The 13265-nt window shown below is 39.1% G+C and overlaps 1 protein-coding gene across 1 annotated transcript in view; it reads left to right on the plus strand.

Annotated features, from left to right (window-relative positions):
• The window catches only part of LOC307122573 (B-cell scaffold protein with ankyrin repeats-like), a 244279-nt gene that overhangs the window by 114190 nt on the left and 116824 nt on the right, over positions 1-13265 (plus strand). Inside the window, exon 7 of the mRNA XM_079810623.1 lies at positions 6305-6501. Coding sequence (XP_079666749.1) covers positions 6305-6501 — 197 coding nt within the window. The remainder of the gene's footprint in view (positions 1-6304; positions 6502-13265) is intronic.

Here is a 13265-nt window from a genome sequence, read left to right on the forward strand (position 1 = left end):
CTTGACGATGGAATTAGTTCCATACACAGGCTTGCAGTCGGAGGTGAAGAGGGAGTAGAGAAACGGACTTAGCACACAGCCCTGTGGTACACCAATGTTGAGTGTGATGGACGTGGAGCAGGTGGATCCTGATCGAACATTCTGGGGTCTGTCAGTTAGGAAGTCCAAAATCCAGTTATACATTGAAGTGTTGATGCCCAGGTCTCCAAGTTTGGCAATTAACTTGGATGGGATGACAGTGTTGAATGCGGAGCTGAAGTCAACAAACAGCATGCGTGCATAAGTGTTTTTACTGTCCAGATGGGTGAGCACAGAGTGCAGTGCCATGGAAACGGCATCCTCTGTGCTCCTATTGCTGCTGTAGGCAAACTGGTGTGAGTCCAATGTGGATGGTATAGAGTCTTTTAGGTGTTCCAGGACCAGCCGCTCAAAGCACTTCATGACGATGGGTGTGAGTGCTACAGGGCGGTAGTCATTAGGGCACCTCGGGCTGGAGTGTTTCGGCACTGGCACAATGGAAGTGCGTTTAAAGCATGATGGTACAGCTGCTTGGGCGAGAGACAGGTTGAAAATGTCTGTAAAAACCCCAGCGAGCTGCTCCGCACATGCCCTGAGCACACGTCCAGGGATGTTGTCTGGTCCAGCAGCCTTGTGTGCGCTGATCCGGCTCAGTGCCTTGCAGACATCTGTGGAGGAGAGTGTGATTGGTGGGTGGTCAGCTGAGGGTTTGAGCTTGGTGGCAGTTTCTCTGTTGTCTCTTTCAAAACGAGCATAAAAGTAATTTAGCTCATTCAGGAAGTTGACATCAGTGGCTGCGGGGGTGGAGTGGGGGGGTTTGTAGTCACTGATGGCCTGGATGCCCTGCCACATGCGTCGAGGGTCAGAGTTGGAAAAGTGACCCTCAATCTTAAGCTTGTAGCAGTGCTTGGCCTTTTTGATGCCCCTCTTCAGGTTTGCCCTGGATGCCACAGACCGACCCTGTAGGCTTGTGCAGATGCACTGCAATCAATACAATAACGTTGAACAACAGTAATTTTTTGGCTGGAAAAATAATGCATTTAATTTGTAATGCCATGGTTTACCCACCTATAGGTGCCTGTATGGCTCTTTAATAAATATATATTCTAGTTGCTCAAAAAAGTATTGCAGATCATAACTGTTTTCTTATTTTTAGGTTTTGCATTTTAATATTTAGACATGATCAAACACTAGATTTCTTTAAATGTGAAATTTTAAAACGTTAATAACTTGCATCCTAATATTTTAATGATACTTACAGAAGCACACACAAGTGAATATTAATGAATGCAAGCAAATATAATTTAACCCAAGAAAAGCTTAAAATAGTGCTAAAAAGGCAAACTACCTTATATGTACACTATGGATTGATACTGAATCAAGATCGAAATCGATATTTGTGCCAATCATCAACCCCAAATACATTTTCTAGTGTTTCTGTGCCCACAATTCAGCTGTATTCCAGAATTTTTCTTCTTGCTTTCTATTTGTCACGCTTATAAACAAGAGAAACTGGTGTGAGGACTCAAGTGCAGATAAATGAAGATTTATTAACAAAATAAAACATAAACACAAAACAAAAACCCACAATGGGGCAAAACACATAATCAGAAAACACATATAAACTCAAAACATACCAATGCGGTGAAAACAGGAATCACGGGGAAACAGGAGACATAGACAATACAACGTACCGACAAAGACTGTGAACACATGGGAACTATATAAAGGGGAAGAAATCAGGAGGGAACAGGTGGGAGAAATCAAACACTAATCAGATAACAAGGGGGAGGGATCAGACAGGGACACGAGAATACAAAACACCACATGTGCTACACGAGACAGGACAGGCATGTGACATTACCCCCTCCTTAAGGAGTGGCTACCAAACGCTCCACTAGGGACGGGAGGGACAGACCAGGGAGGGACGGGAGGGACAGACCAGGGAGGAACGGGAGGGACAGACCTACACTCAAAAAAATATTTTGGTCTAAATATAAGTTTTATGTATTTGAATTACATTACAATTTTCCATCCATTTGGACTACATAGTTTTAACATAAACAAACAAATAAACTTAATGTGATTCATATTTGTCAGTCAAACGTAAATGAAATAGGTAAGTTTTATGTAATGGTACACAGAAAAATGCCCATGATAAATTAACACAGCCTAGTGCACACTACTAAGATAAAGTACCATTGAAGCAGTGTTCAAGTTAATGAGATAATTGAGTGATGATTGAGAATTAATGATGAACATCTGATGATAATGAGCAGACTCACTGACGGAAAGAGAAACACAAGAACTACAACTGACTTCAGCCACAGCCTTAGATGAAATCAACTGAAGATAAAATAAGACATTAAATCTCTGAAGATATCAGTAGATGAGGATTAAACAACTTCACAAACAGCATTATCAGCTTCACGCATTACTAACCAGACTGACTTTATTTCTGTAATTTCTGTTTTAATGAAAATAATAGTTTCATAGTATGGAAGTCACCATACTGGAGATCAGTGTCTGCTTTAGTTGGGCTCTTGACCCTTAATTTTTTTAGCTTTAGTTTTTCTCTGGCTCCTTTAACTGTGTGTTTATAAAGCACATTTGTTATTTCAAGAGAATCCAAGAGAAAATATTATCAGGTGATGTTGGCTATTTGTTTTGGCCTGAATCACTGCTCTAATTTAGAGGCTAATTTGCTGGTTATAGACGTAATGTTTTAATAATTGTGTTGTATTCATAGTATTAGCCATGTGATTATGCAGCACAAGATACAGGACGGTTGTGTTAATTGAATAATATCCAGATAAAAAAAAAAAGTGCACAAAAGGTTTTAATCTACGGCATTACTTAGACACACACAGACATCATGAATCAGCATTTGAATCTCTACAATGGTGACAATCAAAAAAAATTAAGATAAACAGATCAACTATCAAAGAAAATTTGTCAATTCAGATGCATAATTTATTCATGCCGCAATGCATTCTGGGACTCATGGGGGGGCGGGGTGATTGGTGGTAACATGCACTGCAGCTTGAAGATTTTAATGGATTGTCACCATTGTTGAGATTCATACATTGATTCTTGATGTCTGTGTATATCTAAGCAATGCCATAGATTTAAATCCTGCATATTATTCGAATACCACAACGGTGCTGTAGAATCAAATGGCAACTATTATGAATAAAACAAAACTATTAACACAGTACCACAATAACCAGAGTATTAGACTCCGAATGAGATCAGTGATTTAGCCACACGATGTCATTAACAATATATAAATAGCCAACATCACCAGATATTCTCTTGGATTCCCTTTCCATAACAAATGTGCTTTATAAACACACAGTTAAAGGAGCTAGAGAAAAAAGTTAAAGAGTTAAGAGCCCAACTAAAGCAGACACTGATCTCCAGCATGGTGACTTCAAACAAAACTATAAACAGAAAATTACAGAAATAAAGTCAGTCTGGTTAATAATGCGTGAGGCTGGTAATGCTGTTTGTGGAGTTGTTTAATCCTCTTCTGCCAAGATCTTCAGATTTAATGTCTTCTTTTATCTTCAGTTGATTTCATCTAAGGCTGTGGCTGAAGTCAGTTGTAGTTCTTGTGTTTCTCTTTCCGTCAGTGATTCTGCTCATTATTATCAGGTGTTCATCATTAATTCTCAATCATCACTCAATTATCTCATTAACTTGAACACTGCTTCAATGGTACTTTATCTCAGTAGTGTGCACTAGGCTGTGTTAATTTATCATGGGCATTTTTCTGTGTACCATTACATAAAACTTACCTATTTCATTTACGTTTGACTGACAAATATGAATCACATTAAGTTTATTTGTTTGTTTATGTTAAAACTATGTAGTCCAAATGGATGGAAAATTGTAATGTAATTCAAATACATAAAACTTATATTTAGACCAAAATATTTTTTTGAGTGTATAGACCAGGGAGGGACTGGAGGGACAGACCAGGGAGGGATGGGAGGGACAGGGGAAACAAAGAGTTCAGGCGGCCAGGGCGGCCCGCAGAATTCAGGCAGCCAGGGCGCGAAGGGCGCCAGGGCGGCGCGGGCAGAGCAGGGCGCAGGGGCGGCATGGGCAGAGCAGGGCGCCAGGGTGGCGCGGGCAGAGCAGAACGCCTTGGCGTCGCGGGCAGAGTGCCTGGGCGGCTCGGGCAGAGCAGGACGCCAGGCCGGCACGGGAAGATCAGGACGCCAGGACGGCGCGTCAGAGCAGGGCATCTGGGCGGTTCAGGCAGAGCAGGACGCCTCGTCGGTACGGGCAGAGCAGGGTGACAGGGCGGCGCAGTCAGAGCAGGGCATCTGGGGGGCGCAGGCAGAGCAGGAACCACCGAAACAGTCGCGGAGGGAACCATCCTTCTCCTCCTCCGCTTCGAGACCACCAGAACAGGGTCCACCGGAACACGATCCACCGGGACTAGGACCACCGGAACACGATCCACTGGAACTGGGTTCACCGGAACTGGGACCACCGGAACAGGCATGGAGGGAGCCTTTCTCCTCCTCCTCCGTTTCGGAACCACCGAGCTCGGGACCACCGGAACTGGGACCACCAGAACACGGACCACCAGAACTGGGACCAGCGGAACACGATCCACCGGAACAGGGACCACCGGAACAGGGACCACCGGAACACGATCCACCGGAACAGGGACAACCGGAACTCTCGTGACCATGATCATTGGAGGACTGGGCTCCAGACGGTCGACAAACTCCCAGAACCCAATACTTCCCATTCTCCTAATCTCCTCTGGACTGAGGGGCATATCCAGACAGAGGTTGAAGACCTCTGCTTTCTCCACCTCATTGAAGACCAGATGATGCACCTCAATAAGGAATTGGCATGCAAACTCTCTTACATCCGCCCCCTGCTGACGGATGTATTTTGAGTTTACCTGCCGCATCACCTGTAGCCGTCTGCTAAACTCCATGGCGAAGACGGGAAACAAAAAACTCCTCCTGCTGAGTCCTCTAATGGTCGGTACGTTCTGTCACGCTCATAAACAAGAGAAACTGGTGCGAGGACTCAAGTGCAGATAAATGAAGATTTATTAACAAAATAAAACATAAACACAAAACAAAAACCCACAATGGGGCAAAACACATAATCAGAAAACACATATAAACTCAAAACATACCAATGCGGGGAAAACAGGAATCATGGGGAAACAGGAGACATAGACAATACAACGTACCGACAAAGACAGTGAACACATGGGAACTATATAAAGGGGAAGAAATCAGGAGGAAACAGGTGGGAGAAATCAAACACTAATCAGATAACAAGGGGGAGGGATCAGACAGGGACACGAGAATACAAAACACCACATGTGCTACACGAGACAGGACAGGCATGTGACGATAGGCTTGTTCGACTTCATACAGCGATTCACAGACCGATCGGCGGCTGACTTGAAGCAGTGCATGGCGGTTAGAAATTTTGTCCGACTTGAGACAGTGCCGACGCCGACATGACAGCGATCACGTGTGTTTCGTGTTTATTCTAAAACCTTCAGCTCCACTAATGCGCACAAATCTGTTTTTTATAACAGTAAAACCTCCTTTCATGTAGTCTCGATGTTATATTGTCATGTTTATCAAAATAAAACTGATAAAAACGTAGACCCCAATTCATTGATAGTGTAGGCTTATATTTTGAACTTTATTCTTGTACAAACATACGCTGTATTAAGCAGTGCATAAAGTATTACAATAATGTCTCTGAAACCTCTGTGCATTGCCAAATATTGCATTTATTTCACTTCAGCTGTGATAAAGTATGCAAACACAGCGCAAGCGTCACTACGAGATGCAGAAAGTGTCCGACTTCACGTCTCTGTTTGCAACACAAAAATAAGAGGTCTACTCAAAAAATACAATTTACTGCGCTTGTTTTGTTTAGCTTGCTCTTCAACTCCTCTAATCCCTTTTCATTTTAGATGCCCGCACATTGCATGTTGTTTGTTTTTAAGACACTTACTCATTTGGTTGAAGTGATGAATTATTAAGACCATAAAGTAAGGTAACCTTTGCCATTGTGTTTGATTAATGAAAGTCAGCTTATTTAAATGGACCTCCTTTAATAAAATCTATACTGTAAAACTTGGAAATGTATTCCTCAGAAATTACTTTCTTTGGTATAACCTAAAATAGTCAGTTTGACTAAGTAAATAAAGCCAGTCAAATTAAATGTTACAACATGAAGCACATTTTTTAGGTTACCTGACAAAACTGCGTTGATTTTGTCCCCCCAGAGTGTAGCTCAGACGATATTCCTACTCTCCTGCATTTTGCTGCCCAGCATGGATTGCGAGATCTGGCCAGTGCTCTGCTGCAGTGTCCTGGATCCCTGCAGGCCCTAAAGGTCTCCAGCAGTCATGGATATACACCACTAGATCTTGCTCATGTACATGGACACAACGAGCTCTACATCTTTCTACAGGAGTCATTGGTGAGTGAAACCGCTGAAACATAGTTATTACAAAAGATCTGCATTGTTTTACCTACAGGGGTCATGTCTGCAGATTCACAGGAAATGTATTCTGCATTATAAAGTATTAGTCATTAGTCAAGCAGAGAAAACTGGCTTGTACAATTAGAAGCACCACCAATGAAGCAACAAGATAGTTCGGCCATTTAATACACAGCCACGAAGTAAAGATGCCAAGATTATACTTTATAACAAGAGCCAACACTCTTAACCCTCAAGTTCAGTAAGCTTTATTTTACTGCTTTTTGTTTGGGGTCCCATGCAGAGACTCCAATGAGGTATGTGTAAAAATAATAATAGTAATTTCAAAATTAACATCTAATTTCTCCATCAAATTCTTTTGACTTGAAACTTGAAGATTTATCACAAAGCATAAATGCACTTTTCAAAAAAGCCATGGTTATCCAATATAGTAACATGGTTTCTGTTGGTTGGGGTTAGTTCGACCACAGCAAAACACATTTGACCCCCCCCCCCCCCCCCATAATAGTATAGCGGTTCAACTTTATATTAGGTGTCCTTAACTACAATGTACTTATTGTGTTAATATTTTATTCCAAAACACTTTTGCTGATACTGATATTGAGGTGGGATACGGGTAAAGTTAGAGACAGGTGTGGTGGTATGAGTAGGTGTAAGGTAGGGGTTGGGTGTAAAGGATGGACCAACAGTGTAATTACAGTGTAATTACATAAATTAATTACAGATGTAATTACATGAAGTACGATGTAAGTACAATGTAAAAATATGTATGTACACAATTAGTGCATTGTATCAAATGATTAATTTTGTACATAGTAGTTAAGGCCAACTAATATAAAGAGGGTCCATTATAGCAAGTCACCAATTCTGCTGTGTAGAAGCTGTAGCAAGATTGTGTCATTATTCACCTAAATTCAGTTAAAGTCCCTGTAAAGTCAAAACTAAACATGTGTTCTGAGTTCCTCACACCACAGATAAATGTGTTATTAACCACCCAGCCAAATTTGAATCATAAAAAAATCCGGGAAGTACATAAAATAGCTTATCAAAAACCTGAAAAAATGATCAGCATTCTCTGCTCTCAAACGCTGGGGGTGTGTCCGCTGTCGGCGCCGAAACCACGCCCACTCGCGGGAAAGCGGCAGTAGCACACAAGACAACACTCACTGATCACGAGCGTCTATGATCACGACGCACCAGATGTCGGCGGGACGGGAGGATGACGGCCGGGGCGGGGGATAGTCGGTTCTGCAGCGGATTATCAGTGAATCCCAGTTGTCTCCGGTGAAAGTTTGTAAAACGATCCGGTGTAAAGTCACTGCAGAGGTAGGTGTCGGTGATGATCCTCAGCTCTCCATCAAGGTTGCTGTTCACAAAATTAATCCACCTTTTCATCGTTTTTGTTTTGTAAGCTGTTATGTAAGTTGTTGACTATAGTAACTAACAGTACTAACAGTAACTCGCGATCGAACTGATGCCAATGTGCTCTAGTTATGATCGTGTTAGGGGAGGAGCCAGAATTCATCTTCCAGAATCTGGCAGTACTTTTTGGGAGTTCATTTTAGTCCATCCTGAAGTCCGTTTTGCAGAGATGGACTAAAAATGAACTCCCAAAACGTACTGCCAGACTCTGGAAGATGAATTCTTCAAACAGTGGTACTAGAGGATGTGGTGCTGGTCCTTCAAGAGTCACTCTCAACCTATCTGTCCATAAAGCCTATAAAAAAACCTTCTTCATGTATTTTACAACACTTCAGCTTGTGATTCTTATCTAGTGGGGGTCATTTTTTAGGATTCTTTACCTAACTGAAGTCTCTGAGATCCTGACACCTTGCACTTGTGGAGACTCCAGGTAGGTTGCAGCTCTGGAAAATGGTGGCGCTGGAGACTAAAGGGTTCCTGATGGTTTCACCCTTAATTCTTCACCTTAATTCTTAATTCTTTTGCAGTTAACAGGTGTCTTTTCTCCGCCACATGTTTTTGTCTGACCCTGCTGACCCAACGAGCATTTCACTGTCCAATGGTCATGCCTTAACTGCAATGTCTAGTATTGCATTAGTATTGCATCCTTCTCATGGGCATTTAATACTTTTTGACTTTTCAGTCTGAGTTAAATCTCTTTTTTGGCTCAATTTATCTGTAAAAGAAAACATGCCTAATAATTCTGCACACCTGAATATAAGGTGATTTTCATTTCCAGCCTTCATGAACAATTATATATCACTTATACATTATTAAATACTAAATCAATAGTAGTTATTAGGATTACTGTGGTTTGGAATTGGTCAAATGTGCCTGGAAAAAAAATATGATCAGAAAATCAACGTGCCTAATAATTCTGCACTCCCTGTATATCAGCAGATAGTCTATTTTCGTAATTTCGTCAAAAAGCTAGGACTGTATTCTAGGTTATTGCATGGGTTTTTGGTCCAATAATTAAAATGTTTTTTTTTTCTTTTTTTTCTGAATGTACCAGTAGAATATTAATTATCATTCATCCAATTTTTTATATCAACGCATTCTGTTAGTTTTTTGAATTGGTATGCTTTGATAGGCCTTGAAGAAATATAGAGCTGAGTACATCATCAGCGTAACTATGAAAACTAACAGCATGTTTCCTAGTTCTTCCATACTTCCAAGGGTAGCATGTACAGGGTGATAAGCAATGGTCCTAGTACAAAGCCTTGTGATACTCTATACTGAATTTGTGATCGATATGATACCTTTTAATTTACTGCTATATATTAATAGTGGTCAGATAAGTACATTTTGAACCATGCCAATTAAATTCCTCTAATGCCGACATAATTTTAAGTCTGTCCAAAATAATTTTGTGGTCGATAATATCAAGGCAGCACTAATGTTTAGTAACACTAATAGAAAGATGCAACCACGATCAGATAAAAGGAAATCATTTGTAACTCTGATGAAAGCAGTCTCAGTACTATGATCCTGGATCCATAACAAATACCATTTCTCTCCAAGTAAAAACATTGTGAGCAGGGCTTGACATTAATTTTTTTTTCTTGCCAGCCACTGTGCACTCAAAAAAAAAATTATGTCTAAACATAAGATTTATGTATTTTAATTGCATATAAATTTTCCATGCATTTGGATTACATAATTTTAACATAAACAAATTAATAAACTTAATGTGATTCGTATATGTAAGTCATGCATAAATGTAACAGGTAAGATTTATGTAATTGTATTGATAAACTGAATGTAATTCATATATACCATTTATATGTGAATGAAACAGGTACGATTTATGTAAAAGTGCACAGAAAAACGCCCATGTTAAATTAACACTTCCTAGTGTTCGTGTGTGCTCACTACTGGGTTAAAGTACCGTTGAAGCAGTGTTAAAGTTAATGAGAGAATTGAGTGATGATTGAGAATTAATGATGAACACCTGATGATAATGAGCAGAATCACTGAAGGAAATAGAAACACAAGAACTACAACTGACTTCAGCCACAGCCTTAGATGAAATCAACTGAAGATAAAAGAAGACATTAAATCTCTGAAGATATCAGTAGATGAGGATTAAACAACTTCACAAACAGCATTATCAGCTTCACGCATTGCTAACCAGACTGACTTTATTTCTGTAATTTCGGTTTTAATGAAAATAATAGTTTCGTTGGAAGTCACCATACTGGAGATCAGTGTCTGCTTTAGTTGGGCTCTTGACCCTTAATTGTTTAACTTTAGTTTTTCTCTGCCTCTTTTAACTGTGTATAAAGCACATTTGTTATTTCAAGGGAATCCAAGAGAAAATATTATCAGGTGATGTTGGCCATTTATTTTGGCCTGAATCACTGCTCTAATTTAGAGGCTAATTTGCTGGTTATAGAGGTAATGTGTTATTAATTGTATTGTATTCATAATATTAGCCATGTGATTCTACAGCACAAGATACAGAACGGTTGTGTTAATTGAATAATACCCAGATTCAGAAAAAAAAGTGCCCAAAAGGTTTTAATCTACAGCATTACTTAGACACACACAGACATCATGAATCAGCGTATGAATCTCTACAATGGTGACAATCAAAAAAAATTCAGATAAACAGATCAACTTTGAACATAAAACAAGCAACTAAAATGTCACAACAAAAACAGCAAAAGAAAAAGCAATTGGTAAGTATCAAAGAAAATTTGTCACAATTCAGATGCATAATTTATTCATGCCGCAATGCATGCTGGGACACATGGGGGGGGGGGTGATTGGTGGTACCCAACATGCACTGCAGCTTGAAGCTTTTAATTGATTGTCACCATTGTTGAGATTCATACATTGATTCTTGATGTCTTTGTATATCTAAGCAATGCCATAGATTTAAATCCTGCATATTATTCGATTACCACAACGGTGCTGTAACATCACATGGCAACTATTAACACAGTACCACAATAACCAGAGGATTAGACTCCGAATGAGATCAGTGATATAGCCACACAACGTCATTAACAATATATAAATAGCCAACATCACCAGAAAGATAATCTCTTGGATTCCCTTGCCATAACATATGTGCTTTATAAACACACAGTTAAAGGAGCCAGAGAAAAACTAAAGTTAAAGACTTAAGGATCAAGAACCCAACTAAAGCAGACACTGATCTCCAGCATGGTGACTTCAAACAAAACTATAAACAGAAATGACAGAAATAAAGTCAGTCTGGTTAGTAATGCGTGAAGCTGGTAATGCTGTTTGTGGAATTGTTTAATCCTCATCTGCTGAGATCTTCAGATTTAATGTCTTCTTTTATCTTCAGTTGATTTCATCTAAGGCTGTGGCTGAAGTCAGTTGCAGTTCTTGTGTTTATCTTTCCGTCAGTGATTCTGCTAATTATTATCAAGTGTTCATAATTAATGCTCAATCATCACTCAATTATCTCATTAACTTTAACACTGCTTCAATTGTAATTTAACCCCGTAGTGAGCACACACATGAACACTACGAAGGGTTAAGATTAACGGGTGTTTTTCTGTGCACTTTCACATAAATCTTAGCTGTTTCATTTACGTAAAACTGGCATATATGAATCACATTCAGTTTATCAATACAATTACATAAATCTTACCTGTTACATTTATGCATGACTTACATATATGAATCACATTAAGTTTATTAATTTGTTTATGTTAAAATTATGTAATCCAAATGCATGGAAAATTTATATGCAATTAAAATACATAAATCTTATGTTTAGACATACATTTTTTTTTGAGTGTGGCTAGTGGTTTTCACTGGCCACAACTTTGACATTGGAAAAAAAACTTTATAGATTAATTAAATATTTGGTTACATTAGTTCCCTTTGTTTGTCACATGTATATATACCCTGTGTTCTCAGCCAGCTTGACAGTTTTGGGGACATATCCTTTAACAAACAACAATGATGAATTATTAATATTAAGAAGAGGATCTACAACTTCCGGAATAATTTCTTTCAATAGCTTAATAGGTATAGGGTCTAACATACATGCTGTTGGTTTTAATTATTTTTATTATAAGTTAAGACAATTCTTCCTTCCCTACAGCAGAAAATTAATGGAATTTTTCAGGTGGCTATATTGCACGAATGAGATACTGTAGCACACGGTCGCGTGGTTATAATTTTCTCTCTGATATTATCAATATTGCAAGTAAAGAAAATCATAAAAAACATTACTGCTGTGCTGCTGAACTAGAACCCTGCACAGACCTCTCATCTGGGCCCGAGTCTGACTGGAGTCAGTGTTTTTGTTTTGTTTGTATGATTATTATTAATTTTTTTTGTACAAATTTACACTTTTGCAGCCGTTAAAATAGTCCAGTTTAGTTTTTAATGTCAAAGTAGGTATATTTTGTTTCGTACCTTTATTAAGTTAATTTAGAAAAATGTTTGGAGCATTTATTTGTTTGTTAAATTAAAGTTTTCGTTTTTTAAAGTGAGAGTGAGTTAACCACATGTTTGATGAATTTAGTCTTTCAAATCAACACTTGATCTGTTTTGCCTGTAATAAAATCCATAGATATAAAACACTTCAAGCATATCACAATGTTAGTTTAAACGTTTACTATCACTAGGGCTGTGGCCGGTAAACGTGACAACCGCACCACTGCGGTGGTAGAGCGGTGGTTGAGTAGCACCGGCGGTGGTGGTCGGCCAAAACGTTTTTGTTGTTGTTGTTGTTGTTTTTTTCCCAAACATCTTTTTTACGTGAAAATTATGACACGTGTGAAGCACAGCTTTATTTACAAAATAAATAATAGGTTCACAATTAAATGTTACATCGCAGCCATGGAAACAGATAAATGCCGAACGATAGCGGTAGGCTTTGTGAGGTGAGCCAAATTTAAACTTTGCCTGCGTTTTGCGATCTGGTCACCCGATTTTCCACGAATTTAACAATAGGCTTGCTCTTTTTTATTCTACTGGGCATGGAATCTCTTATTTATTTTCACAAATCTTCATTTACGTCTCTCAGAGGGGATTAAATGTTTCTTCCTTTTGTTTGCTTTTAATTAGGAGTATATTTGCATCATTTACTGTGGTAAAGTAGAAAACGGTGCAGGACAGATACATTTTATTTCAAATTCTATTTAACACAATTTGTGCTTGTTATTAGACTTAAGGTGCGTCAAGTTTATGTGTATAGTGCATTTCATACATGCCAGAGATTATTAGTTTCGCTTTCTCTCGTAGTGCATAATCAAACAAAGCCTACCCAGATAGCAACATTGTGTCAG

Source organism: Gobio gobio (genome assembly GCF_949357685.1).
Source record: "Gobio gobio genome assembly, chromosome: 2".
In the NCBI taxonomy this organism is placed as follows: Eukaryota; Metazoa; Chordata; class Actinopteri; order Cypriniformes; family Gobionidae; genus Gobio; species Gobio gobio.